This window comes from Coptis chinensis, chromosome 5 (assembly GCF_015680905.1).
Source record: "Coptis chinensis isolate HL-2020 chromosome 5, ASM1568090v1, whole genome shotgun sequence".
Lineage (NCBI taxonomy): Eukaryota > Viridiplantae > Streptophyta > Magnoliopsida > Ranunculales > Ranunculaceae > Coptis > Coptis chinensis.
Window position 1 is genome coordinate 54,378,171 of NC_141460.1, and position 24,996 is coordinate 54,403,166.

The following is a 24,996-nucleotide window of genomic DNA, read 5'->3' on the forward strand; positions in this document are numbered from 1 at the left end:
GTATCATCACCCAAAGGTTTTACCGACTTTGCTAGTTGGCACCTGCACCTCTTCCATCCTTGCTGAAGCTCAAGCTTTATGAATGGCACTGTTCAAATTTGCATAAAGAATCTCGCATCCTTGTGAACAGGAAACAAAACTCTGATTTTATTGAGTCCAAGTCATTTCATCGAAGACATCTGAAGTTTTACTAGTATATCACTGGTAGAAGGTGGTAGAACCATGCCCTGAACAGATTGACTTTCCTCTCAGATCACTGAAAATATCCTCGCCGAAAAAAACAATAACCAAACAATGACTTCAACAATCGCTCAGTGATTTCCAGATGAACTAGATGATTGCTGAAAAAATCCCTTTATTTATACAAGAGTAGTTCTACTATAAATATCAAGGACTCTGGTCTTATACAGAAAATTAATATAACAGTGTTCCGTAAGCCTAATGAATTATATTAAGCTAGGAGTCTGTAGTGTCAAAGGGAAAAATTATAAACTGTTTGGAGCTAGAATTACAAAGGAAAATAACTTAATTATTGTTTTTACAAGGAATTAAAAAGTTCAAGAATATACATTATCTCCTATGCTTGCCTCTTCTCTTTACAACAATCCAACAACACAGCTAAGATGCAGTCTGTTCTCCAAGCTTCTCAAGTGATGACCCAACAGCATACACCTGCCACCAGAAGAGGAGAACCTTCGTTACTTAAATTTCAATTCAACCTCCTACAATGTTGGCATCAGTAAAGTTCAATGAGGTAAGGAGATCACTGATGTGGTATACGACACACTTAACTTTTAACAGCGGTGACCCGTGTCACTGTGTCAGAACTTTCGATTATCATGTTATTATTACAGACTAAGTGTATACTCAGCAGAGGGAGATGGCTTTTACAGTTTACCACAGTCATAAATGAGTAGCCAACAACTTCTTCTAATGGCGTCATAATGATGATATTAAATGGCGATCCCAGAGATCAAGCATCCAATTTGTAATTACTAAAACCTGTGTTACACGGACACGCCATATTTTAAAAAGAATCTGTGTCGATACGTATCCACGTGTCCGTATTGGACACATTGTATATTGTACGTGACATACCTCATTTTTTGATATTTCTCCATGTCAAACGCTTCGCATCCGTGTCAGCAAAATACAAAATATATATCTTTTGTAAAATAGCAATACTAAATCAACTTTGACAACGAAGTGTCTTCAAAGGTTCCTCTTCCTTCCTAATGAGTCACACCTTTCCAACCTGAAATGCTATTTTATGAGCACAATCTATTTTGAGTCTTGGGTTAATGCTTTCCCAGGAAAATATGAGAGATGTCACTTTATTTTGAGTCCTGGGTTTATGCTTTCCCAGAAAAAATTTCACTGCTACTTTCACTCCACAAACAGACGTTTTCTTTTGAAAATCTTCTTCTCAAAATGAATAAAGAAAAGATGTAGCTGCACGAACATGATTGACACCAAACTTAAGGCTTTTCTTTTACCAGGACCACAGGTTTATCCACTTGTACTAGGTAAGAAATATGACCAATTGTTACATCACCACATCTTAAGACAAAAAGAATCACTAAGCTATTAACAGAATGTTAAACAGTCTGCGGGTATACGACTCTTCATCAACAAAATTGGATTACAAGGGAATATCCCTAGAGAAAATCCACCTCTAAACCCCCTTCTAGGACACAAAAGTTGTGGAGCTACAACGCCAATTCAAATTTGAAAATGGAGAAGCATTGCTTCCCTAAGTCTCTCGTAAGCAATCCATTTCTAGCTTATCCAAAAAGTCCTGTTCTTTCTTTACCATTACCAAACGGTTATTTATAAAAATAAAATAACAAAAACCCTAGGTTACATTGACACGGGCACGCATGTCGGTGTCCGACACGGATACGGGGTGTCGGATATGGCGAGCAGTTGAAGATCAACACGGGGACACGGATAGGAATAATTAATTAATTTTTTAATAATTATAAATTTATTAAATTAGATGGTAAATCAGAAATTCGAGGTAAATTAAATACAATATGTGTCCATGTTCACGGACACGTGGATACGTATCCGACACAGATTTTTTTCAAAATATGGCGTGTCCATGTAACCTAGCAAAAACCTCAAGCCCTAATATCAATGCTAAGCATATTCTTCTAGAATTCACTGCAGCTATGTTTAATTCAAGGAATTAAGGTTCCTGGAAAGTGAAAGAGACTGTGAATCAAGAAGAAAAAGTTACCCGCCAGCTCAGTCTTTTAAAAAAATGGATATGCTTCATATGCTTTAAAGAAAAAGTTACACATCATTCCAACACGATCGATCAGTCTTGGCGTTTTCCATCAGATGCGTATAGACTGAACAGGTTGTATGTGTACCAGATGTGTACAGACTGAACAGGTTGTATGTTTTTGGGTCTTTCTTGATCCCCAATGGCCAACGTGGGGTTAGCGTGAGACATGTGGACATTGCTGCGGATTTGGTAGCCTTTGATAGGTCTCCTTGGGGTCATCTTGTATTTCAAAGCATTAAGAACGAATTGGAGATTCTTTACTCGAAAATTAAGGGTGATGAGGTGGATAGTTCCGCCCTCCATGGGTGTTTAGTAATCTTTTCGCTTCGGATTTTCGTTCATGTGATTTCGTTGGGTCCATATCGTTTGGATGCAAATGTTTTTCCTTGGTTGCTAGGGTGGGTGAAAATTCCTAGGAAGACAACAAGAGGAATTACCTGGAAAAGGAAATTAGACAATTGGAAGACTCTAGTGGTGAGGGAAGTGCTATGTCTTCTGGATTGTGTGAAAGAAAAGCCGGCTGTGAAAAATGCAATTGAGGTTGAACGAATTTTATGCTTCGTCTGAATTAGTTTTACTTTCGTTTCAATTGATTATATTTCGTATTAATATTTGACTGGTATATTTCTTACAGCTTGAAAGGACAAGGGTTGATTATACACAGTCTATTAATCTAGACATACTCTTTGAAAGGAGAGAGGCAAGTCAATTATTTCCTACTAAGTTGACAATGCAAATAGTTATTTGGAGAAAACAATTATTTGATTTCGACTCTGTATGTTATTATTGTGCAGATGTTGGATAGTGTGGTACGAAGTGAGGTTGAACCGAAAAGAAAAGTTGAAAGTGGAATAGAAGAAGATGTTAATGGTAGCCTGGTAGTAGAAGGTGGTGCAAAGAGGTGGGGTGAAATTGTGGTTGACCCAAGTCGAGGGCAGAGAAAGTTGAAATGTCTTGTGGATGGCCGACCAAAGTCTCGATTATCTTCACCTGAAGTGCGGTTAAAAAATGCAGAGGCTGATGAGGATAATGGGTTGTGAGGAAAATTTAGTGAAATCAGCAAGAGTTGGCACACTGTTGGCAGCTTTTCGTCATTTTAGAATCGTTTCTGTTTCTCAAGTTAATATGGGTGTCTCAAGTGGACATTTTGATGTTGTAAGTTGAATTATTTCTAAAATAACTTGGCTGTTTTTGGTTTACTTACTTGTTAACTTGTATGACTACATGTAGATGTATATGTTAGGTTAATGATGGTCTGAAGGTAGCTTTTATCTCCAACAATGTAGTGTATGATAGTAGATAATGTGTTTTCAATGCATTTAGGGAAATTGTCATGTTTTATTTTCAAGGAGTAAGCAGATCATGTATTTACCTTAAGTTAGGTTTATATAGGTGTCATATATACTTTTACTTTAGTGACAGTTATTGGGTTATGTAGGTTGAAACTACTGATGATGTAGTTCAACTAAAATTCAGTTGATGTTTTTGAAGCAGCAGCTCTGAGGACAGAGGAAGTAGTGATTGGCAGCCCAATGATGCAGAAAAGATTGGTTTTATATGCGATAATGTATGGTGTGGTTTTAGACCATGTACGTTGCCCTCATCTAGAGAAATTCTCGTGATTCAATTTGAAAGGGCAATGAAGTCGTTGCTTTAGGAGGTTGGTTTATATAACCAGCGTACATACTTGGCTGACAATTGTGTTGTCATGTAGAGTTAGGGCAGGGAATCAGGTCGAGTTTGACCCAAATCTGACCCGAACCCAAACCCGAATAGTTTGGGTTTGAGTCGATTTTTATATCCGTTTACTTATTCGGGTCGGGTTCGGGTATGTTAGGTTCGGATATATTTTTTGGGCTTTTTTTGAATTTTTAGTGTTATCCGATCAGGTTAGTTTGGTTAGGGTCGGGTTCGGGTATTAAATTTCGGATATAATCGGGTTCGGATATTATGAAACTATTCGGATTCGGATTCGGATATAGCCATATCCGACCCGAACCCAACCCGATCCCTGCCCTATGTAGAGTGAAGGTGTTGCAACTGGAAGCAATTCTGAGCAAAAGAACAGAGGTGTTATCTGGTCAGGTCGTAAACGGGCGCTCAGAAGTGCAGGAAAATGAGGGTGGTGCAACTACTGATGATGTAGTTCAACCGAAAAATAGTGATGAAGTTTTTGAACCAGCAGCTGTGAGGACAAAGGAACGAGTGATTGGTCGTCCATTGGATGATGCAAAAAAGGTTGGTTTTATATGCGACAATATATGGTGTGGTTTTAGACAATGTATTCTGACTGCATCTAGAGAAATTCTCATCTTTCAATTTGAAGGGGCAATCAAGTCCTGGCTTTAGGAGTTTGGTTTATATAACCAGCATACATACTTTGGTGACAATTGTGTGGTCATACAGTGTTTGTTATACTTTGAAACTGGATAGACCAAACAACCAAGGAAAAGCAGAGGCTAAAGCCCTTCCTCCCAAAAATGAATCTCATCTCCTGTCGCAAAAATGTAACGAATGCCTCTTAAGAACAAAGGAAACACCTTAAGAATTGCCATCCACACTCCACACCCATAAAGTATGAAAACCGGACCACTCTCCCACCCAAAATGCCTCTCTCCAAACCGAGACACAACCACCTTCCTCTAAAGACTATTTCTCTCTTCCCCAAAACGCCATAACCACTTACCTAAAAACGCTTGGTTGAACACTGCCATACTACGCAAATCCAAACCACCAACACTTTTAGCCAAGCAAAAAATCTCCCCCCTCACCAAATGATACTTATATTGCTCCTCAAAATCATCCCATAAAAAATTTCTAATAATGCTCTCAATCCTATTAGTAGCAACACTCTTGGGAATAACAAAAATAGACAAAGTATACCTAAAAAGAGGACAAAATACTCTTAAAACCAAACAACCCCTTTTCGAGAGATACCTACATCTCCACCCTGCCAGGTTATGTTGGAATCTCTCAGTAACAGGATCCCAAATATATTTAGAACGCACATCCGCTCCAAGAGGAAACCCCAGATACGTACAAGGAAACAAATCAGCTTGACAATCTAACAGCAACGCAAGGCGGCTCAAAAAAAGAACACTCCCCACGCCATACATCTTGCTCTTGGCAAGATTCACACGAAGCCCAGAAACTGCCTCAAAACAACAAAAAATGCCCCTCAACCACCTAACCTGACCCACCTCCGCTCCAAGAAAAATCGAGTATCATCAGCAAACTGGAGGTGAGAAATCCGAACCATGTCACTACCCACTCTAAAACCTTCTAAGATACCCCTCGAGTAGGCTCTCGAAATCATTCTACCGAAAACTTCCACCGCCAAATTAAAGAGAGGGGAGAGGGTATCACCTTGCCTAATACCTCTCGAACTCTTAAAGAAACCTGTTGGAGATCTATTAACCAGAACTAGAAAGGATACCGACAACACACACTTCCACACCCATTTTCTCCATTTCGATCCTCCCTAAGACATAGTCGAGGAACCTCCAACTAACATGATCATATGCCTTCGTTAAATTAACTTTACAAACAATACCTGGATCATCACTCCTCCGCTTATCATCAATAGTCTCATTAGCTATAAGAATTCCATCGAGAATTTGTCTATCGCTAATGAAATCCCCTTGCTCTTGAGAAACAATTTTAAGCAAAACTTTTTTCATCCTCAAAGACAAAACCTTAATAATATCTTATAAGCACTCCCGATCAAACTAATCGGCCTCAAGTCACTAATGCCATCTGCGTCAGTAACCTTAGGAATAAGAGCAATGAACGTGTTGTCCCGTATCAAAGAAGTCCTTCACCATACTCATAAAATCCACCCGAACAGTCTCCCAACAACTTTTGTAAAACTCAATCGGAAAGCCATCTGGTCCTAGGGCTCCATCTCCCCCCAAACTAACAATAGCTGCCCACACCTCATCCTCCTCAATAGAACCCTCCAGAGATCTTTTCTCCTCGGAAATGCTATCCAAACACAAATCATCCACCATCGGTCTAAAGCAACAAGGTTTAGTATACAAATTACTATAGTAACCCACAATACCTTCTCTGAGGTTATCCTCTCATGTAACTTCACGCCCCTCTATTTTCAAATTCTCCAAAAAATTAACTCGATTCCTAGTTTTGGCTAGTTAGTGGAAAATTTTAGTATATTGTTTGTCCTCAATTGTCAACTTTACCTTTGCCTTTTGTTTCCAAAAGATTTCCTCTTCTTGATGAGACTTGAAAGTCGGATCTAAGTTCATCCCTCAAATTTCTCTCTTCATTGGAAAGAAAATCCACCTGCTCTTTCTAGTCTAATTCCCTAATACCCCTGAGAAGCTCTTCTTTCCACCTATCCATTCTCCCAAAAATCTCTCTATTCCACACCTTCATCTTTTCTTTAATCGCCTTCAACTATTTTGAAAAAATAACACCAGGTCGCCCTTCAAAAGAGAACGAGTTCCACCCATCCTTAATATTCTCCCACAAAATTAGGGTCGTCAAACCACATTGTTCCAACCTAAAAGGGGTAGGTCTTCGCGACCCACTTTCATTATCAAAGACAATGGTGATCAGATTCCGAACTAGGAACAATATTCTGAGCCAAACAAGGCCAATCTTCCTCCCAATCAACACTCACCAAAAAACGATCAAGTTTAGAGAGAGAGAGAGAGGTTATCTTGCCTACTATACCACGTAAATTGACCCCCATTAAGAGGTAAATCCAGAAGCTCGCAACAAGTAATAAAATCATCAAAACTCACTATCATCGAATCACTATGACAACCACCATCCCTATCGCTCGACAGCTCAACAACCGAAGGACATTAAAATCACCACATATGCACCACGGGTAAGCACTCCCAAAAACAAAAGTATCATCCAATTCGGCCCAAAATTCTTGAATATTCAAACCATTGGACGGACCATACAAACCGGTCACAACTTTACGTGTAATCTCGCCCCTAAAGAGGCAAATGAATGATATTGTAAAGGTGCCCACTGCTGTTTCAAACACCTCAACTTTCCCTTTATCCCATAAAATACACACCTCTAGTGTCAACTGCCAGAAGAAAATGCTAGCCCACATCAATAATACTCCAAATGTCATCCACCACAAACTTTGGAAACTCCTCTAGCTTGGTTTCCTGAAGGATCACCATGCTAGCTCTCATTTTACGGATACTATCTTTCATAGACGGTCTCTTCAACACATTCCCTAAACCTCTCACATTCCACAAAAGGATCTTGCGATACATTTAAACACATTAGATTTCCCTCTTCTAATACTCTCCACTTAAAAGTAGTATCAATTGATACTTAGTAATATTTGAAAAGAAATTTAGAATTTCAATACTGCTACACTTAAAAATAGTATCAATTGATACTTAGTATATTAGAAAAGAAATTTAAAATTTCGATATTACTCCACTTAAAAGTAGTATCAATTGATACTTAACAATATTTGAAAAAGAAATCTGGAATTTCGATACTACTCCACTTAAAAATAGTATCAATTGATACTTAGCAAAATTTTGAAAAGAAATTTGAAATTTCGATACTACTCAACTTAAAAGTAATATCAATTGCAACATAGAATTATTTGAAAAGAAATTGGAAATTTCGATACTACCTCACTTAAAAGTAGTATCTATTGGTAACATACCTTGGGTATCGAGATAGTTCTACGGATACCGTTGTCTTTGAACTGGTACCGAGTCAAGGGCACTACAGATACCAGGGTTTGAACTAGTAGCTTTGCTCTTGATGACAGTTTTGGTAATGAAACTTGTAATATTTATCTACCGGCTTGAATATTTACTAAACTTAAAGACTCACATTACCAACAATAAATAAATCCAAAAAACTGACTCAAAATCCAACATGCATTGAATTAATAGTCCATTAAATTTTAATGAATTATCATTCAATGAATTAACACTCTTAAACCGTCCCGCGCACAGATAACCAAGAATTAATTTTTCAATTTCAACTAATTCCATTAAGCTTCCTCATTTTCTTGCTAAACACCATTAAATTTCCTCGTTTCTATAATTTTTTTACTTCTTTAAAATGACCCTCAAATTACATGAGTAACTTGCGTTTTGTAATAAACAACAAATTTCTAAAAAAATGTCTCGTCTTTCATACTTCCTTATTGCTTTTGTTGTTTTCATGGTTCTCTCTGAGTGGTCTCATTGGTCAGATTGCCCTACCAGTGAGTACTCAGACGATAAAGAAGAAAAAGAAGAAGATGAATGGCTTCGAGACCTTTATTGCTATGAAGAAAAAAATGATTATGGGAATTCAACTGATGGTGATGATGAGTATATGGATGATGAGGCAGATGATGACTGATGTTTTCTTTATGTTTTTTACTTTTCAACGTTCTGTTTACTTTTCAATGCTCTGTTTTTAAATGAATTATTATCGTACTACTTGTGCTTAAAATATTCAATTTTTTCACATTGCAATAACAAAAAACAAAAATTCCGATGCTACTCCATTTACAAATATTATCAAATGACACTTGTAATAATTTGGAAATCAAATTGCAATTTCGATACTACTCCCCTCAAAAGTAGGACAGATTTGTACTAAGACATATTTGAATCGAAAATTAAAATTTCGATACTACTCCACTAAAAAATAGTATCCCTTGTGTTACATACCTTAAGTGTTTGTCTCTTTGTTCTTTGACATGGCATCGAGCATACATCACTACAGATACCAGGATTTTTTCTTTGACCTGGTATCGAGCATACGACACCACAAATACCCAGATTTTCTTTGAGCTTATTTGATTATGTCTCAGGAGAATCCTGGTATCTCTCTCCTGGTATTTGTAGCGTTGTATGCTTAATACCAGGTCAAAGAACAAAGAGGCAAACACCTAAGGTATGTAACACAAGGGATACTATTTTTGAGTGTAGTATCGAAATTTTAATTTTTCGATTCAAATGTCTTTAGTACAAATCGGTCCTACTTTTGAGGGGAGTAGTATCGAAATTGCAATTTGATTTCCAAATTATTACAAGTGTCATTTGATAATATTTGTAAGTGAGGGGTTTTAGGGACATATTTTATCTTGACACGTAAACAAACTCAAAATCGTTAGGACATTTATAAGTTTTGGATTAGGCTAATTTTTTGAAGATATGATTTCCTAACTATTCTAAACATTGTCACAAATAATCAAAAAAATCCAAATTTGCCAAATGTAGTTAACAATTTACAAAATTTGGCTAATTGTAGACCGTTCATTTTCACCATTTTTGATACTATATTTGGCAAATTTAGAAATTTTTAATTTTTTTGATTATTTGTTACAATGTTTAGAATAGTTATGAGATTTTATCTACAAAAAATTAGCTTAATCCAAAACTTATAAATGTCCTAACGATTTTGAGTTTTGTTTACGTGTCAAAATAAAATGTCCCTAGAAACCCTCCCTATTTGTAAATGGAGTAGCATTGGAATTTTTGTTTTTGGTTATTGCAATGTGAAAAAATTGAATATCTTAAGTACAAATAGTACGATAATAATTCATTTAAAAACAGAACATTGAAAAATAAACAAAACGTTGAAAAATAAAGAACATAAAGAAAACATCAATCATCATCCTCATCTTCATCCTCGTCATCTGCCTCATCATCCTTATACTCATCATCATCACCATCAGTTAAATTCCCATCATCACCATCAGTTAAATTGCGATAAGGGTCTCAAGCCATTCATCTTTTTCTTCTTTTTTTTCTTCTTCATCTAAGTACTCACTGGGAGGGCAATCTGACCAATGAGACCACTAAGGGAGAACCATGAAAACAACAAAAGCAATAAAGAAGTATGAAAGATGAGACATTTTTTAAGAAATTTGTTGTTTTCAGTAAGAAAATTACAAAACGCAAGTTAGACTCCTGTAGTTGAGGGTCATTTTAAAGAAGTAAAAAATTATAGAAACGAAAAAATTTAATGGTGTTTAGCAACAAAATGAGGAAGCTTAATGGAATTAATTGAAAAATTAATTTTTAGTTATTTGTGTGCGGAACGGTTTAAGAGTGTTAATTTATTGAATGATAATTCATTAAAATTTAATGGACTGTTAATTCAATGCATGTTGGATTTTGAGTTAGTTTTCTGAATTCATTTATTGTTGGTAATGTGAGTATTTTAGTTGAGTAAATATTCAAGCCAGTGGGTAAATATTACAAGTTTCATTACCAAAAATGTCATCAAGAGCAAAGCTACTAGTTCAAATCCTGGTATCTGTAGTGCCCTTTGACTTGATACCAGGTCAAAAACAGTTCAAAGACAACGGTATCTATAGAGCTATCTCGATACCCACAATATGTTACCAATAGATACTACTTTTAAGTGAGGTAATATCGAAATTTCCAATTTCTTTTCAAATAATTCTACGTTGCAATTATCGAAATTCTAAATTTCTTTTCAAACATTTCCAAGTATCAACTGATATTATTTTTTAGTGGAGTAGTATCGAAGTTCTAAATTTTTTTCAAACATTTCCAAGTATCAACTAATACTACTTTTGAGTGAAGTAGTATCGAAATTCCAAATTTCTTTTCAAATATTTACAAGTATCAATTGATACTACTTTTAAATAGAATAGTATCAAAATTCCAAATTTCTTTTCAAATATTTCTAAGTATCAAAAGTTACTAGTAGATATATTATAAATATAAACAAACCACAAGGAGCAAAAGGGATCTATTTCATAATTCACACTTACTAGGACCCATTGAATAACTACTGATCTGAGGAAAGATCTCAACCAACAAATCACACCGAACATATCAACAAGGTTGCACTACAAAAAGGAAAAAAACCGAAAAACCTGATCTTACAAGTTGGAGTAGCATGGACAGCGCCAATGTAGTGATCAAGTGTGTTGTGTGGATGAACAGGTTAATATATGAAGATTGAGAGATGATCTGATATGAAATGAGTAGGGTTTTATTAATTAATCTCTAATGGCGGTTACAACTCTCTCTAGTTTCGCTCTTTCTCTCTCCAGTTTACAATGATTTTTGTGGGGGAGAAAATAATGATCTCTTTCTTTTGAATCAGTCTTTATATAGTGTTTCTAACTAGCTTTTATCCAATAAGTTCCTAACGCGTGTCCATCTTCTTCCTCCTTTCCTTCCCGCTCAAACCTACAACATATGAAACTAACACAGAAACATCTCGAGTTAGTTATGAAATCACAGGCTGAAATATCGGCCTAACGATATTTGCCTGTGATTTCTTTAGCATCATCACCATAATTAATAGACGACGTGAGTCTCTTAAACTCCTTTTCAAGTTTATTTTTCCCCTCACCCTAAGTACTCTTCACCCCACTAGACTTACTATCGTTCCCCGCTGCCCCGAAATCATACTTTCTACCCATAACAGATCTTAGAAGTTTCATAACCTCATCTCTCCTACCCGAAAAAAGATGAGCCAACCACTTTTGCAATCTCTTCCATGTTATTGAATAACCACTCCATTGTCACTTGTTCATTATCTGGTGTCATTGAAGGTCCCCAAGCAATGGGAATAACACTCATAGGACTGCCTCGTTCCAGCTCTATAATATCTCCACCTTGAATATCTAGATTAATCAAATTGTTGGGATCAACTTCTCTATTGTTGACTTCCCTATCCGGGCAGAAAGGAGAGACCACATTATGATATGACATAGGTAGAACCTACGTCATATCTCTGCAATCTGATTTCTGTGATAGGCCATGAGAAACGGGAGAGTTCAAAGATCTAGCTTCAGTTGATGGTTCGGCTGAAGTAGGAGACTGATGTATGCATAGCCTGGTGATAAAAGAGTGGATATTCCGACAATATAAGTGCTTCCTCCCTAATGCTCGAGCCGGTGATTGGAAGTGATTAAAGAAGAGGCAGGATAGAGAGAAACTTGCATCTGGTGAGAAAGATCTCCTTGAAGCTTACGCCAAGTGAGTTTGCACCAAGGCCCAATTTTTCGGGATATTAGGATATATCGGAGTGGCCAAAAAAGATATATATCGGATATATCGATATATCGGATCGATATATCATTTTTGCCTATTTTGGTGATAATATTCAAAAAAATCAAAAAATCGGGATATATCGGTCAACAGTCAACAAAATCGGTCAAAAGTCAAACTGTCCAACCAAGTCAAACGATATATATCGAATATGTCGGATTATATTATCGATATATATCTTTATATCAGTTTTACCGATATATATCGGTTTAAAAAATATTAAATTTTCGGAGCCGATATTTCGGATTTTTCGAAGTCAGATTGCTGAAAAAATGATATATATCGGCGATTTTTCGATAAATCGACCGATATTTTTGGCCTTGGTTTGCACTACTTCCATCGAATTGAAGGTTCTGTGTCACCAACTTCCTGGCCTTGTACAAAATGAGAGATACTGCAGAATTTTCACAAAGCCGATGCCTCTCGTCTTCTTACTGTCTTGATCAGAAAACAATCAGTTTGTCGAGGCATATGGATTATCTAAAACATTCAGTTTTTTAGAGAAACTTATATTATATTTCTCCAAGTGAGATTCTCGAGCGATGGAGGGAAGAAGAGACTTGTTTTTCAAACTTAGCTTCTTTTGCAGTCTCTGTAATAGCTTCTTCTTGTTGGTCGGTTGAGACACCATCGAAAAGATTTGCTGCAAGTGTGCTAAATCTCTTTCTTGGGGCTCGAGCTTGATCCCCTCTCAACTTTCTTATAATAATCAGTTTTAAAACATCCTTTTAGGCTAGTATTTATAACATCAATACATTTTCGGCTCCCACAAGCATAGCTAGTAATTCGCCGAATTATTCACGAATTATTCGCGAATTATAAGGTTTGGCGAATAAAACGAATAATTCGGTGAATTTTTGAATGATACGGTTTAATTCGCGAATTGGTTGGGTCGGGCTTATAATTGCCGAATTATTCGCGAATTATTCACGAATTATGAGGTTTGGCGAATAAAATGACATTTGTATTATTTTTTCATGAATAAAATTGTAAAAATAAAAATAAAAACGTTATATACTTATATATCAAAATTTTAAATGTAAAATATATAGCCGAATTTTAAAGAAATATATTCGTATTATACCCGTTTAAAACACGTATATCGTATTTTTACCGTTAGCGTTTTATTGGACCGAATATTTAAAAGTATTATTGTTGAAAATTTCGAATCTTAGGCAAATAATTGACGTACCGAACTTTTGCCGTCCACGAATTTACTAGCTATGCCCACAAGTAGCTGTTTCTATAATGGACTGGGCCAGCCAATCATCCAAAACAGTATCTGACCTATTAAGGGCTTTAGTGATAGGCTTTAGTGATAGGCCCATCAGTTGTTAAGAACCCATCATCCTTTAGATCATAAAAACCCAGCCCATGAGCACACTCATCCTTATTTAGACGTATCCAATTATCCTCCACAAACACTTTATCTAAACTCCCCAAACTGCCCTCAATTTGAATTTCGAAAGGGTTTCCCCTCAATTCTGAAACCCCCAGTTTCTCTACTGACCCATCTACATCGGTACCCTACAAACCTGATCTCCATCCCCCACCTCCTGGCCTACCCCCTGTTGTTGTTTTCTGCTGTCATGGGTAAAATTCAGACCAGCACTCACTCGCCTGCTTGTGTGTTGTCTCACCCTCGCCTTAGGAACCAAAATAGTATCCACCATCCATCTCTAGCCTATAATTCCCACAGTATGGATATCCTCTTAATACTAGATCCACATCAAGCAAGAAAGTACTTTTATTCCAAAACAGTTTCTCACTGCGCTTGGAATCTGTGGGAATTTTGCTCAGACAAAGATAGAGAAGAGGAGGTTTTGATTCTTGAACACGTATCTCTTGTTCCATGAAGCCCCCCAAGAGTTTGCCCACTTTTTCAACTGCCCCTGGTATCCAAAGATGCATTGGAAGCCCCCAAATAAGTACCCAAGTGCAAGTGGTGAGTGGAGGGACTTGAATATCCAATTCCATATCTACCTGATTCCGTGCGCGTCTGATTGTCAGAAGTGCTGGAAAATCCAGGATGTTCAAGATGCTATCACCAGTGGTAGCCACTCTCTTTGCATTTAGAGATCAGAAAATTGGCCAACTCTTGCCACCCTTTACCTTCCTTATCTGGAACCACCAATACCCTTTATTCTTAGTAGGAGTGAGCTCTGTGACAGCTTTGTTGGATACAACCTCCCAGGACTACAAGGACAAGTATCAGTAATATTCCATATTCATTTGTCTTGCATCCCTGATCTGGCCGCTTCCTTAAGTGACTTACAAAACCACTCCATGGTTTGTTCACTCATGGTAATGATTTCTCTTCTACCAATCTTTTTCTCCTGCAACCTGAATCCTTTGTGAGCACCCACTCACTCCATCAACACAGAAAACTTTGGACTCAATCTTCAAACCTTCCATGGTTTAAAAGACAAACAAAAACCAAAAACTAAAGAGAGAAAAATGAAAATTTGAAAGGAGAGACCATGTTCTTGAGCTTTAATTATCACCTTCGTATGAGCTTCAGCAACCAAGACAAATAATAAAGGAGAACAAAGGTATCCTTGATGCAAACCTTTAGTACTTTGAAAGTGCCCTGAAGGAGACTCATTGATTAGAATGGAAAAATGAGCAGTTGAAGCTTTTATCCACTTATGCCACTAAGATCCATATCCAAATCTGCCCAACAAATAATCTAAAAAGACCAGCTCGTGCAATCAAAGGCTTTTGAAAAAGCTAATTTACCAACCAAACCGAGGGAACACATTACCCATTCTAGAGTCTATTAGTTCATTGGCAATAAGGACTTCGTCAAGAATCTGTCTCCCTTCAATAGCTGCACCCTGAAATTCTGACACAATTGAGGAGATAACATGCTTCAACCTGAGTCGTACTCTTTGCAATTTTCCTTTTATAAACCACCAAGCAAACTGATTCGACAAGAGTCTAAATTTGAAATAGCACCTTCAACTTTTGGAATTGGCATAAATAAAGGCGTTATTGAACCTCCACTTAATAAACCCAGTTGAGAACTAGATACTGGAGCGGGCTATTGTGTTTAACTGAAAGGGCCTGTTGTTTACTCCACATCATCCAAGTATGTTTGTCCACGTGTTAGGCTGTTAGGCTCAAGTAACGTCACAAGGCGTGTTGAGATGGTTATTCCAACATGGATTCTTATCATCAACAATGCCCCTTTAAAGAGTAATATAATTGGGTTCCTTCACTCGCCAAGATTCTCCACCACCACCCTCTGCCACAAATGATCCAAAACCACTTTACCATCAATGCTTTAATTGTGAGTAAGCGTGAAATAGAAATCACCCCTTCCTGACTTGACTTGAAGCTCTAAAACCTTCAAAGTACACCTTCAGTCCTTCATCAACTAAGTAGGTAGTCATCTTACTAAGGACCATGATAAAAAAGAAAGGTGAGAGAGAATCACCTTGCCTTAATCCTCTAAAACTCCGGAAGAAACTATGTGCATGCAATATCAGGACTATTCTAGGAATGGTAGTTGTTTTGGCATTTTTCAATTATTTTCACTTAAGTTTTCTTCTCTAGATTTGAGGTGCAATACAGGTCTTGGTCCTAAGAAATCAACTTTTCTAAATCATTCTTCGGTGTTGATATAGTCGAGCCTTGATTAGATCAATATGCCAATTTTTTATCCAGAGAAAAGAAAAAGAAAACTTGAAAAAATGCAATTATGAAATGTTTTGATTGGCGGAAGCTTCAATCAACCAAACACACCATTTAAGTAACCCAAATCTAGGGTTTCTAAACCCTCGTAAGACAATAATTTTATTCAAGAACTCATAGCTCAAAATCACTTTTAAATTACAAAAACACTCTCATGCCTTATTTATCAATGGGTTTCTTGCTAGCCGAGAAACCTTATCTTGGAAACTCTTAACGATTCTACTAAATCCTAAAGTAACTTCTAAAACAAGAAAATATAATATAAGTTCTTGCCAATCCATTAACACGCCAATAGGAAACTAAATAACTGCAAATATTTCAAGAATCATACTTCTAAAAATATAAATATAAATAATTGAAGTGTTGGACTCTTATCACATGCTTTAAGGTACACGTGCATCCTGGGCTATTAAATCGTTGAGTACTCGCCAAGTAATCAGTGAGTACTCACTGCTACTTAGCCGACCTGTCTAACAATTTAATCCCTGATCACAATCGGACTCAAAAACTCCCCGAGTACTCGGCCGATTAGCCGAGTAATTGTGTTCACTATTTCAACTATTACAATGTTAAACATTGAACTTGACATTTCGCCGAATCGACCAACCCTCGATTCCCTCGATTTTGTAAAGTTCTACACTTTAATTATATTTATTTTAGTTGATTGAGTGTTTTAATTGTTTATTGATTGATTGGGTTCTTAATTGGCTTCATTATGTTGGTATTTCAAAGTTAAATATATTTAATAAGTATTTGTAAAGAAATATAGTGTTATAAAAAATCGCCCGATTAATGACCGATTACACCTACTCGCTCTTCAAACGAGTAGTGACCGAGTAGCGATTTAACTGCACAGCGTGCATCGTATCCATCATTCTCCCAAGCTTTAAGAAATCTGAACCCTGAGATTTGAAGAGACATCCATCCATCTCTGCAACCCCAGCTCTTACGAATCCTACCACAGATTTTGCCATTGTAAATAGTTTCCAGGAACATGAAGAAAAGTTTTCCATTATAGTACTTGTAAAAGTTTGTGTGCATGGCTATCATATTCTTGTGATTTTGTACTAGTGGTAGCCTAAATACATAAAAAAACGCTTATGATAGCTATGTGCACAACTTGTGTAAGCAAAATCATGGAATATTTCCTTCATTTTTTTTTTTTTTAAAATTACTAACAAAGGAAAAGTTAATGGTAGAAACTTTAACAACTGAACTGGGAGAGATGGAGAGAAAGAAGTCACTTCAAATCTCGAGGACGAAATTCCTTAAAGCTAGAGAGTGATGTATATGATGCATGCATGGTACTTGGAGCACGTGATCCAAATCTAACACTTACGTTATATTATATTCTTATACATATTCAGGAGTAGGATTTTTCGAGATATTTGGATTTATTTAGTTTCATAAGAGTGAGTTTCTTGATTAGCAAAGACTATTATGTATTTCATATCTTCCTTTAGAAGATGCTTTAGGATTTAATAAAATCTCTAGTTGTCAAAATAAGGTTTCTTAACTAGCTAGAAATTGTTGGAGCCTCTTCGTAATTAGATTATTTGAGTTATGATTTTATGAATAAAAGTATGGTTTTTATGTGTTTTCTCTAAGTGAGATGTATAAACCCTAGGTTTTGGAATATTTTAATGGCGTGTGTTAACTGCTTGAAGCTTCTCTCAATAAAATCACATCATAATCACTTGTTTTCATTGAACTCCTAAAGCAAGCAAATAAGCCCACGGATCGAATTTGAAAACCAAGGCGGGCAACAAAGCCCATTCTCAATGTGAGTAAGATGAACATCTACCTATGAAATTGGTGCATTTTCCCATGGATTTCAATTTTGTCTTCTATCCTTAAGAAATCGTTGACTCTCTTTTCAGAAATGCCCTTGATTTACCAGGAATCTGAATTCCTGTAATCCCAATCAAGACAGCCTATATGGAGAAACCATAAGGCTCTGTTTGGCAGTAGCTACTTGCGCTGTATAATGTGGTACTCAACCAAGTTTAGAGTATTCAAGTTAAGTAGCATATACACAAGAAGTTGGTTACTTTGGAAGATGTTTGGTCCATATTCTCATTCATATATATTTGTCAAAAAATAGATTACTGAAGTTACTGAAACTCAAAATCCAATTTAAAACCCACAAAAATCCCCAAAAAAGTTGTTGAAATCCTTAATTTTACACTAAATGCACAAAAGTGATTTAGGGTCCAACTTGTGAATGATTACATCAATTACAACAAATCATTATATTCTCTGTTGATTCCAATAGATTGGTTTCTCCTTAGATTCTTAAAGAGAAGAAGAAAAAGGAGACAAAGCTTCAGAATTCTCTCGATTTAATGAAGAAGATCTATAATGAGAGAGAGAGAGAGAGTTGAGGCGGGGAGGAGAAGTTACTTGGCTATTATGGAAATTCCAGAGAACCAGGGGTGGGGAAGACGAACGAAGTTTCTTTTTTTTGTTCTTACCTCTCGTTCATGATTTTCCTTTTTATTTCCTCGGTCTCTAATGTGGTTAACACCAAAGAATAACGTTATGGAAATTCCAGAAAACCAGGGGTGGGGAAGACGAAGAAGACGAACGAAGTTTCTTTTTTTTTTTGTTCTTACCTCTCGTTCATGATTTTCCTTTCTATTTCCTTGGTCTCTAAAGTGGTTAACACCAAAGATTAACGTAATCGCAACTATTCCAACAAATACCCTTATTCATAAGTTGTGGCCCATATACTGAAAATGGACCGGACCAAACAACCAAATACCTTACCAAAGGTCTTATTTATTCTACAGGTCACCCAATCCATGCTACCAAACAGAGCCTAAAGTACTTGACAAGTACAGATTACACAACTAAACAAATTGAACTTCCCCAAATTCTTCCCTCAGATTTACAACATGCTCAATCATATAGTTCTCCTTCTGCGACAAGCTTTTGTGGTAACCATATTTATATTCGTGGACCTTGTATGGTATTTGGCCCAATACTATACAAGGTGAAGTAGACCTAAATGGAAATGGAGGGCTAAGATTAAAATGGAAATAAATATAAAAGAGATAGAGATATGGAAGAGAAGGGGAGGCAACTCCAGAAAAGGGAGGAGGAAGAAAGAAAATGAGAAAAGAGGAACTACGGCAGCTTGATCTCCGGAAAGTGTATGCAAACAACCAAATTTAGTGCAGCCTTTACTAGATTCTTTCTCCATAAAAACATTTTCAGTACACTGATCTAATTTTCTTAGATCCACTGAATTGGAATTCATCCATTCAAAGAGTACAAATAAATACAAGGACGTTGGACAATATCTAATAAAATGGGTTGGCAGCACCAAATTTGGTTGTCTACGTACTTTTTTCGGAAATCAAGTTGCCGTAGTTCCTCTTTTCTCCTCCCTTCTCTCTCTCTATGTTGCCTCCCTCTTCTGGAGCTACCTCCTCTTCTCTTCCATCTCTCTCTTTTATATCTCTTTCCGTTTTAATTTTAACGCTCCATCTCCCTTTAGGTCTACTTCACATTGTATAGTATTGAGCCAAATGGATAGCCCAAATGTCATACAAGGTCCACGGGTATAAATATAGTTACTATAGTTTTGAGACCAGAAGTTACCACCTCAAGCCAAAGACTAGTTATGTCCAAGGTTGCAATGAATATTCTCTGTTGGGACCAAGAACTCGTAAAATTTCTCTCCAATTTGCTAGTGAATATTAAAAAGTAAAAGAGTATTTTTGTTTTAGTTTCTCCTATCTTTCTGCATTCTCACGTTCTGTCGTTCTCTTGTAGCAAACAAAACATAATATTTTTGATTAATATGGCAATGCACCTGTCCTCAGTTTTAAAAGGTTACATACAAGACTGTAGAAACCTCTAGATACATAAACTTGGCATCGAGTACATAAATAACACTGTTATGTGTACATCAATTCATCTTTAAACAATCACATCAGTGCATTCGTGCATGCAAACATGCAAACATGCAGCTAGCTCTAAACAAAACCAAAAAATGAGAGCAGACCATTTAATATACTTTGCATAGAACATGAAAGAAAACTAGTATGAAATGTCAACAGGAAAAGCAAAGAGTCATATCCTAGAGTTAGTCTGGTCATGCATGCAGCTACATCTACAACTATTTGGTAACCTGGTTTAAAAAACCAAAATGCATGACAGTTGTCTAGTTCAACTAGAACTTGTAACAGCAATAGAATATTAGTACATGGTGTCAACAAGAGAAGTAAATGGTTTTCTGTAAGTACTAACCAGAAGAGAAGCTTTGCAAGGTAATCTCGAGAGGTGCTTATAGTGTCAGAAAGCTCCACAGCACCATCTTGATATTGCTCTGTTTTCCCAATTACCGAATCTTCAAAAAAACCCGAGGCACCATCCTTAAAAAGTCGTTCCAGTACATTTTGCACAAGTTCGTTAATGGTTTCCTCCACTTCTAATGATGATGGACGAGATAGTTCATTTACCTGTCAAAGAAACAGAAACAATAGTTTGGAGTTATACTAGAAACAAAATGAAAGAGAAATGAAACTGACAAATCCTCCAAGACATTACCATATCAGGTTCCAATGAACGTAAATACTCCAACAAATCATTGCTACCGTCTCCATTACATTCCAACCTCATGTTTTCTTGCTTCTTTGCGTTCAGCTCCTGTGACAAATAGACCTAATCAGCTGAGAGAAACAATATAACACCTATTCTATATAGTGTTAGACAGCAGAAAAGGTAGATACCTAAATTGGCAAACACCCAAAAAAGGCATTTACTTATTTTATATGAATAAATCACATATACTGGTCCATGTATGCCATGCGCAGAGATAACCTACACCATCAACAATACTCGAGCATCACCATATTTACAGAAGGGGGGAGGACTTCTATCAGCAATAAATTTACGGTCCATCCCGTAAAATCACTAGAGTTTGAGAAAAATGTCTTTCTTAATCTCCATTCAATGTAAAGTGAACATGCCCATAGTTAGAGAAAAGTATTGAGTGCAAAACAGAAACCCACCAATTAGGCTGATCCTGGGGTTTTATTTTTCTCGAACAATAACTATAATGCCTCATGGAAGAAGTAACAAGATCTAGTTAAGCTTCCTAATTGATGCATGTGTTGGGATGTGGAACCGATTCTTATTCCAGAGGTACAATCTTCAAAATGTTTAGGCGGCGGTGGGGAGCTTTACTATAAAGTCAACAGTTGGGACTTTTCTAAAGGGAGACACCTTGCAGTTGCAAATGCACCTTTTCCGTTCCCCTGATAACTTGATAAGTTTATGTCCCTCTTCTTGATTCCTGAAAATGTGACTACTAGCTCGAGTCTTCAATGCAAAACTTACGCAGGATGATTGTGGGGAGAACCACAAACATAAGCTAATTCGTTGAGACTTCAGAGATTTGATTACGTGTATCTTATAATGAATATAAAGAATGTAAACAAGACAAGGGCTATGCTTGATTGCTCGGAAAATTTCCCAAGAAAATATATTGTTGTTGCGTTTGGCTGCACACGAGAAAATTTGAAAATTTTCCTTCTTGAAGTTTGACAGCGACAAGGTTTGGCGTGGAAAACCATTTGATTCATTACTTTTAGTTTTCTTTCTGGGAAAACAAGTTGTTTACAAGGGAAAATATTTCTCATTTCCTGCAAGAAAAGTTTCTGAAGGGTGGGAAAATGGTTTCTACAGAAGGTGGGAAATTATACATTTTCTCCAAAAAAAATTCCTACATACTTCTAATGAATCAAACACGAGAAAATGATAATTTCCCAGGAAAATCATTATTTTCCACAGGATAACAGTGGATCAAACAGTCCCTAAGAGAAAGCACTCTTTGAGGCTAACACTTCGGCCTTCAACATTTTTCTTTTTTGATCGGAAAAATAAAACTTCTCACTAATAATGTAGTGTGCACGATTATGTGACACTAGAAGCCAAGATTACGATGAAGTACAAGCTAGAATTACACTCTCACCCATATACAATGTCCTCATCTCACTCTTCCCAACTCAATTTCCAAAGCCCACAAAAGGCACTCCACGGTACTTGATCTAAAGGTAAGAACTTATTTTCAAAATTCATCATAAACTCCAACAATCGCATGAAAAAGAAGCTTCCAACACATTTTGCCTTCAGAGAAAGATCACGATGCACGTTCTAATTCCCATGGTTTTTTTTATAACAGACCATTACGGTTGGTTGGGAAACTAAATCTCGTGTGCATCCCAAATGCCATTTGAGTGTGCAATCCCTAAATAAATGTTGGATATTTCTTCTTCCCTACCACACAAAATGCATCAGTTCTCCATGACCTTTCCCATATTTTGGAGATTACAATTTGCAAGCGATCGTAAAAGCATTAGGATCTAAAGAAAAAAACAGACTTTGGACAGATGCTTCTCAAAAGAGAGTTGCAAAAGTTGTGGACCGTTCACTTCTTCTTATATCATTTGACCAAGCTAGCCATTTTTAAATGAGCTAATATTTGATAGGGGATGATCTCCATGCTTGGGAGACCATATTCCCCCAAAACAGCTGTCAGTTCAGTATGTATGTTTTCCTTCACAAGCGAGATGTGCACAGTGATGGTAAATAGATATCCATAGATCTATATTTGCTTACAATCAGAAACACAGATATATATATATTACATATTTTTTGTGTTGCAGTAACTTCATTTTATTTTATTTTTTGTATTTACCAATATGAATTAACGTACTTAATACAACAACCAAGAACTATTTCAATTGAATGTTGGAAATTCCATTTACAATGACGTCAGGATCTCAAAGTTTTTCAAGGGACATCCTAAGTTTTTTATATCAAGGCAGTGCACGAAACATTTCCATCTGATCTCCATCTCAAGTACAGTTCCACTGGTTAAACTTTGGAGTTGCCCTACATAGACGGGGTCAAGCACAAATTGAGAAATATCTTAACGAAAAATTCAAAGGGACTGTTCAAGGTATCTTTCTTCTCAAACATGCACTCAACATTGAATTAAAAAACACCCAACCATGGAGCTTTTGAGAACGCTCTCCAATATGTAAGAGGATATAACATGCTCATTTCACTATATGTAGGTTTACTCAAGTGTCGCCAAAAAAAGAGAGTTCCACATATTATAGAAAGGTAAAGGGACTCAATATGCACGACTAAGGAAAAGCTGCAATTATCTACATTATCAATTTACACATTTCCATAGATAGGCCAGGTATATGATAAAGTACAATGTAGTTTGAAAGATATCATATCTTGCTCTGCTCTTATCTGCTCATTAAGTATTAACTGATGAACAAGAATGAAACCCTTAAGAAAGAGTAATGAAAGTATCATGTTTGAAGGATAAAGAGCAGATTTAGCAAATCTGCTAAACTAGAGCTACTATTTCATACATCTGGTGCATAAAAAGATACTGATGAGAAATGACTACATTAGACAAAATATCATTTACAATTAACTACGTAAACACAAACATAACCAGCAAGCATTCACTTACAAACAAGTAGAGTTAATTGTGTTTAATCCTGAATACTATCTAAAGCACTCCATGTTATCAGCTGAAAGTTGGATTATCAGCTAAAAGTTCCTAAATAAACTCTTGCAAAGTAATTATGTGACCAAGTTTTCTGTGTTTATGCATCTCCATTTTCACCTTAAATTTCATCGAGTTATTAGCATTCAAATCGATATGCAAATTAAACACAAAAAAGAAACAGTACTCACCTTCTCAATAATAGCCAACTCCGATTTCAAAGTCCGGATGTAATCCAAAGCCTCTGGCGACAAATCCCCAAGTCCCTGAGGTATCCTCTCCTCTTCACCACACCCACCTTCTCTCACCTCCAATTCACTTCCCACTACATCATGTGTAGTAGTAGGTAAAGGAACCGACACCGCCTTTGCATTTTCAGACGAAAGATCAAAATTCCTCATCAAAGAAACCCGATATTCGGCATTCCACAATGTATACCTAACAAACAACTTTTCTTTAATCAAATTACAATAACAGCAACAGTAAAATTACATAAAAAAAAAAAAAAAGTCAAAAAAAAATTACCCAGTAATAATTGAAGAAGCAAGAAGCCTGTCAAGTGGCCGTCTCGAAACACGAATAGAAACAGAAAACTGATCAGAAGGAAGTAAACCAAGCATAGTAGAAATAGTTCTCTTCATAGAATCTTTAGCTTCAGGTGAAACACCTTTAGAAACAGTACAAGTATCAAAAGGTTCAATCTTTTTTAACATTTTTGAAATTACAATAAACCCACGATCAAATACATGTTTATTACGTGTTGATGATACAACAAAGTCATCTGCCACACCTCCACCTCCACCTCCATCAAAAAGACAATTGACAACTGAAAAAGATGGTTTTTTTAAGGTGGGGCGGAAGAAATTGTGTTTGAGTGGGCTTTTGGATTTTATGGAGAGGTCATTGAAACGAGATAGAAGAAGTGATTTTGCTGTTAAACCTGCTGCTGCCATTAGAAGCCAGACAACAGCTTATTCTTCTGTTTTCTGTTTTCTCTCTCTTCGGAAATCTAGTCTTTGTGGTGGATTTTGAGGTTGGGTCTGTTTATTTTTGTTTTTTTGGGACATGAATCACTTTCATGGGTGCGATCAATGGGCCTATTAGACCGGCCCTCAATTTAAGAATTACTTAAATCTATCTAATGCTGAGTCCAATGGCTCCCTATCCCTTTTAAAAGTAGAGCTAAAGTCAACAGATTTTACTCTCTTATCATTAATTTTCTCTTTATATATGCAAAAGATTCCACTCTCTATCTCTATTTTACTCTCTATGTAGAATCCTTTGTATATATACATAGAAAAATAATGATAGAGAGTAAAATATGTTGACTTTTAGCTCTATTTTGTTGACTTTAGCTTTACTTTATTGACTTTAACACTACTTTTAAAGGGATAGGGAGCCATTGGACTCAGCCTAAGAAA

The 24,996-nt window shown here is 36.4% G+C and overlaps 1 protein-coding gene across 1 annotated transcript; it reads right to left on the reverse strand.

Moving 5' to 3' along the window:
- Positions 1-338: 338 nt before the first annotated feature.
- On the reverse strand, positions 339-24,616 carry LOC147497983 (seed maturation-like protein). Its single transcript, XM_086560203.1, has 5 exons — positions 24,101-24,616; positions 23,767-24,013; positions 20,590-20,688; positions 20,290-20,501; positions 339-672 (listed from the first exon to the last, which is right to left on the reverse strand). Exons 1-5 carry the CDS (start codon positions 24,526-24,528, stop codon positions 597-599), a joined length of 1,062 nt encoding a protein of 353 aa, XP_086416329.1. The 5' UTR covers positions 24,529-24,616; the 3' UTR covers positions 339-596.
- Positions 24,617-24,996: the final 380 nt, after the last annotated feature.

What these genes read in the sequence shown, in the direction of transcription:
- LOC147497983 (XM_086560203.1), bottom strand. Translation starts at nt 24,528, where the DNA reads ATGGCAGCAGCAGGTTTAACAGCAAAATCACTTCTTCTATCTCGTTTC. An exon ending in AGTTGGCTATTATTGAGAAG is followed by an intron (nt 20,689 to 23,766) that starts GTGAGTACTGTT and finishes TATTTGTCACAG; the next exon opens with GAGCTGAACGCAAAGAAGCA. An exon ending in GTTCATTGGAACCTGATATG is followed by an intron (nt 20,502 to 20,589) that starts GTAATGTCTTGG and finishes TTTCTTTGACAG; the next exon opens with GTAAATGAACTATCTCGTCC.